Source organism: Macaca mulatta, chromosome 20, assembly GCF_049350105.2.
Source record: "Macaca mulatta isolate MMU2019108-1 chromosome 20, T2T-MMU8v2.0, whole genome shotgun sequence".
Lineage (NCBI taxonomy): Eukaryota > Metazoa > Chordata > Mammalia > Primates > Cercopithecidae > Macaca > Macaca mulatta.
The window spans coordinates 64,286,409-64,290,884 of NC_133425.1; the positions used below are offsets into that span (position 1 = coordinate 64,286,409).

At 50.6% G+C, this 4,476-nt stretch overlaps 1 protein-coding gene across 10 annotated transcripts in view; it reads left to right on the forward strand.

The window, feature by feature from the left end:
- CDH3 (cadherin 3) overlaps positions 1 to 4,476 on the forward strand; it is a 59,516-nt gene that overhangs the window by 54,107 nt on the left and 933 nt on the right. For 4 of the 10 annotated variants that reach the window (XM_015126483.3, XM_077984423.1, XM_077984424.1 and 1 more), the window contains exons 14-15: positions 1,325 to 1,455; positions 1,855 to 2,001. In XM_015126483.3, coding sequence (XP_014981969.3) covers positions 1,325 to 1,455; positions 1,855 to 2,001 — 278 coding nt within the window. Of the gene's footprint in view, positions 1 to 1,324; positions 1,490 to 1,770; positions 2,016 to 4,476 lie in introns of all 10 variants that reach the window. The other 6 variants (XM_077984426.1, XM_015126484.3, XM_077984428.1 and 3 more) reach the window with 3 other exon arrangements.

Here is a 4,476-nt window from a genome sequence, read left to right on the forward strand (position 1 = left end):
TTAAAATTCCAACACTGGGGCTGGGCATGGTGGCTCATGCCTGTAATCCTAGCACTTTGGGAGGCCGAGGTGGGCAGATCACCTGAGGTCAGGAGTTAGAGACCAGCCTGGCCAACGTGGGGAAACCCTGTCTCTACTAAAAATACAAAAATTTGAGGTCACACCACTGTATTCCAGCCTGGGTGACAGAGCAAGAATCTGTCTCAAAAATAGGTAAAGAAAAAAAAATAATAATAAAATACGAAAATTAGCCAGGCATGGTGGTGGGCTCCTGTAATCCCAGCTACTCAGGAGGCTGAGGCAGGAGAATCACTTGAACCTGGGAGGCAGAGATTGCAGTGACCTGAGATTGTGCCACTGTACTCCAGCCTGGGCGACAGAGTGAGACTCCATCTCAAAAAAAAAAAAAAAATCCGGCCAAGTGCAATGGTTCATACCTGTAATCCCAGCACTTTAGGAGGCCAAGGCAGTTGGATCACTTGAGGTTGGGAGCTCGAGACCAGCCTGGCCAACATGGTGAAACCCTGTCTGTACTAAAAATACAAAAATTAGCTGGGCATGGTGGCAGGCGCCTGTAACTACTAGGGAGGCTGAAGCAGGGAGAATCGCTTGAACCGGGGAGGCGGAGGTTGCAGTGACCTGAGATTGCACCAGTGCACTCTAGCCTACAAGAGTGAGATTCCGTCTCAAAAAAAAAAAAAAAAAAAAAAATTCCAACACTGCATTTCACCTAAGTTTAAATTACTGTACCCTATGAAAGTTGCATTATCTTGTTCTTAAAGTCTGTGGCTAGTTAGGGGACATGTGGTGACTAAAAGAGAGTCTCACTGAAAGACAACATCTGTTGGGAGGTTCCCATCCCGACATTTTGACAGAAGATTTTCTTAAGGATCAGTATCACCAATCTGGTTAGACTGACAGCATTATGGGTGGGGAGAAGGAAGTCAGAATCTTCTAGGAGGAGGTGATATTAAGCTGAGAGCTGACACGTGGGAGCCATGTGTAGGCATAGAGTCTGCCAGGTGAGGAAGGAGCCTGTATGAAGGTTCTTGAGGGGGAGCTGCTGGGGGTATTCAAGGAACACAGAGGAGGCCAGTGTGCCTAGACCTTAGTGGGTAGGGGGACTGGGAGGCATAGGCTGGGACCAAATCCTGCCAGCCTTGATGAGGAGTTGAAGTTTTCCTAGGTGCAAGTGAAGCCGTTGTAGCATGTTAAGCTCTGGCTACTGAGTGAGGACGTCAGCAGTTAGAGGGGCTCTGAGGGCCTGGGTGTCTTGGCCCACTGTGTGGTTGCAGAGGGAACACTCACTCCCCAACCCTTGCAGTCCTCCTGCTGGTGCTGCTCTTGTTGGTGAGAAAGAAGCGGAAGGTCAAGGAGCCCCTCCTACTCCCAGAAGATGACACCCGTGACAACGTCTTCTACTACGGCGAAGAGGGGGGTGGCGAAGAGGACCAGGTGGGGCACTGGGGGCTCTGGGATTGGGAGGTGGGTGCCCCCAAGTCCACTGGCAGGGCTAAGCCATTGGGTCAACCAACTGACCAAGTTAGCTGTGTTGACCAGGCCCTGGCACGAAGCTTGCGTCTTCCTTTTTTTCCATCCTCCAGCGCTTCTCTGGTCCATTGCTGTAATCTGTTTGACCCTCACCAAGTTAACCTCGAGCCTGTGTTTAATTTGCTAGGACAAGGGAGGATGGAAACGAGGGTTTTCCAAAATCTCTGACATCATCTGTCTTGTAAGACCTCCCCATGAGCCAGAGTATCCAAAGGGTAGGGGGTGTGGGGTGAGTGAGATGTAAGTGGCAGGGGAGGGGGGACAGGAGTCCTCAGTCCCCTGCTCTCCTGCATTTCCCCACAGGACTATGACATCACCCAGCTCCACCGAGGTCTGGAGGCCAGGCCGGAGGTGGTTCTCCGCAATGACGTGGCACCAACCTTCATCCCCACACCCATGTACCGTCCTCGGCCAGCCAACCCAGATGAAATCGGCAACTTTATAATCGAGGTGAGACGTGGCAGGTCAGTCGAGGGGCCACCCTTTATTCAAGCCCAGCGCCAGCCACACAGGAGAACAAGCATGGGCCTGGAGTCTTGGGTCTGAGTTCAAATTCTGACTCCACCACCAACCAGCTTGTGACCTCTGGCTTATTTGAGTAACTTCTGGGGTTTGTTTCTTCCTCCATAGAACTCCCACTTGCAGAGTGGTTAAAAATGATTAGGACGGCCGGGCGCGGTGGCTCAAGCCTGTAATCCCAGCACTTTGGGAGGCCGAGACGGGCGGATCACGAGGTCAGGAGATCGAGACCATCCTGGCTAACACGGTGAAACCCCGTCTCTACTAAAAATACAAAAAAACTAGCCGGGCGAGGTGGCGGGCGCCTGTAGTCCCAGCTACTCAGGAGGCTGAGGCAGGAGAATGGCGCAAACCCGGGAGGCGGAGCTTGCAGTGAGCTGAGATCCGGCCACTGCACTCCAGCCCGGGCTACAGAGCAAGACTCCGTCTCAAAAAAAAAAAAAAAAAAAAAAAAAAAAATGATTAGGAGGGGCTGGGCGCGATTGCTCACACCTGCAATCCCAGCACTTTGGGAGGCTGAGACGGGTAGATCATGAGGTCAGGAATTCAAGACCAGCCTGGCCAACATGGCGAAACCCCGCCCCTACTAAAAATACAAAAATTAGCCAGGCATGGTGACGGGTACCTGTAGTCCCAGCTACTTGGGAGGCTGAGGCACAAGAATCGCTTGAACCAAGGAGGCAGAGGTTGCAGTGAGCCAAGATGACGCCACTGCATTCCAGCCTGGGTGACAGGGCGAGACTCCGTCTCAACAACAAAAACAAAAAGTGATTAGGAGGCTGGGCGCAGTGGCTCACACCTGTAATCTCAGAACTTTCAGAGGCCAAGGTGGGCAGATCACTTGAGGTCAGGAGTTTGAGACTAGCCTGGCCAACATGGTGGAGGCAGAGGTTGCAGTGAGCCAAGATTGCGCCACTGCACTCCAGCCTGGGTACAACTTAGAGCTGTAGTGAACACCGGGACTGAAGTACTCAGACAGTTCTAGCTGAGCAGGGTGGGGAGCAGTTCCTTTGAGAGAGCGTCGCTCTAAGATGTGTCTGCCAGGTATTTATTGAGAGAGCTTGTTTAAACTACAATGTAGACAAATGAGACATCCACCAGGTGGCTCTTTGTGGTCAGGTCATGAGGCACATATGGCCTTGTAAAAAACACTCAAACAACATTTTTAGGAGGCTGTGTTCAGCACTTATCACACTTACTACTCCCTGTCCTGTTTTCAGGGCCCAGGAGATCTAGTCTCATGTACAAACAACATGCACACAGCACCTCAGTATATTTCCATGCCTCAACCCATAGGCTTGAATGTTTTGTTGTGTGCCCCCCACACCTGGGCAACAAAGGGAGACTCCATCTCAAACAAACAAAGGGTCGGGCCTGGTGGCTCATACCTGTAATCCCAGCACTTTGGGAGATTGAGGCGGGCAGATCACAAGGTCAAGAGATTGAGACTATCCTGGCCAACATGGTGAAACCCTGTCTCTACTAAAAATACAAAAATTAGCTGGGCGTGATGGCGCATGCCTGTAGTCCCAGCTACTCGGGAGGCTGAGGCAGGAGAATCGCTTGAACGGGAGGTGGAGGTTGAAGTGAGCCGAGATCGCGCCACTGCATCCAGCCTGGGCAACAAAGGGAGACTCCATCTAAAAAAAAAAAAAATTAGGAACGATTTATTCATTTATTCACATACAGCAGTTGAATACTCTGGAGCCAGACTACCTGGGTTTGAATTACAGATCCCAGGTGACTGCACTTAGAGCAAAGTTTGGAGCCTCTGCTGTAGAGGACTTCAAAGATCGAACGGGCAGGCAGCTAGGACAGTGCCAGCACCCTGGTTCCTGACCCTGCCTGCATATTGGAATCACGTGGGCACCTTCGGAAACCACTGATTCCTCAGCTCACCCCCAGAGATTGTGGTGTAATTGAACTGGGTGTGGCCTGGGCTTCAGAATTTATAAAAGATTCTCCAGGTAATTTAAGTTTGGGAACTACTGACCTAGCACACAGCGTTGATTAGGTAATCATAGCTATTGTTGCCAGGTGCTATTCTAATAACTGCTTTACAGGTATTTACTCATTTACTTACTCATCTGTTCCTGTGCGAAGGAGGCACATGTCCTCAAGACCTCCCAAGGCTGTGTCACAGGCGTGCATCGTTTAAAAAAGAAAAAAAGCCCATATGAAATTTTGTCATTTTACAGACAAGGAAACAGGCATAGAGCGGTTAAGGGACTTGTCCAAGGCCACAAAGCTAGTGTGTGGTGTGAGTTCTGGCCCAGGCTGTCTGATTTCAGTCCTTGCCCTTACCCCCGGCCTGTGTTGCACTGAGCACTTGTTGAGTGCTGGTCCCTGAGCAAATGAATTCTGCATGAATAACGCATTCTTTCATTTCAACCTCTGAAACTTTAG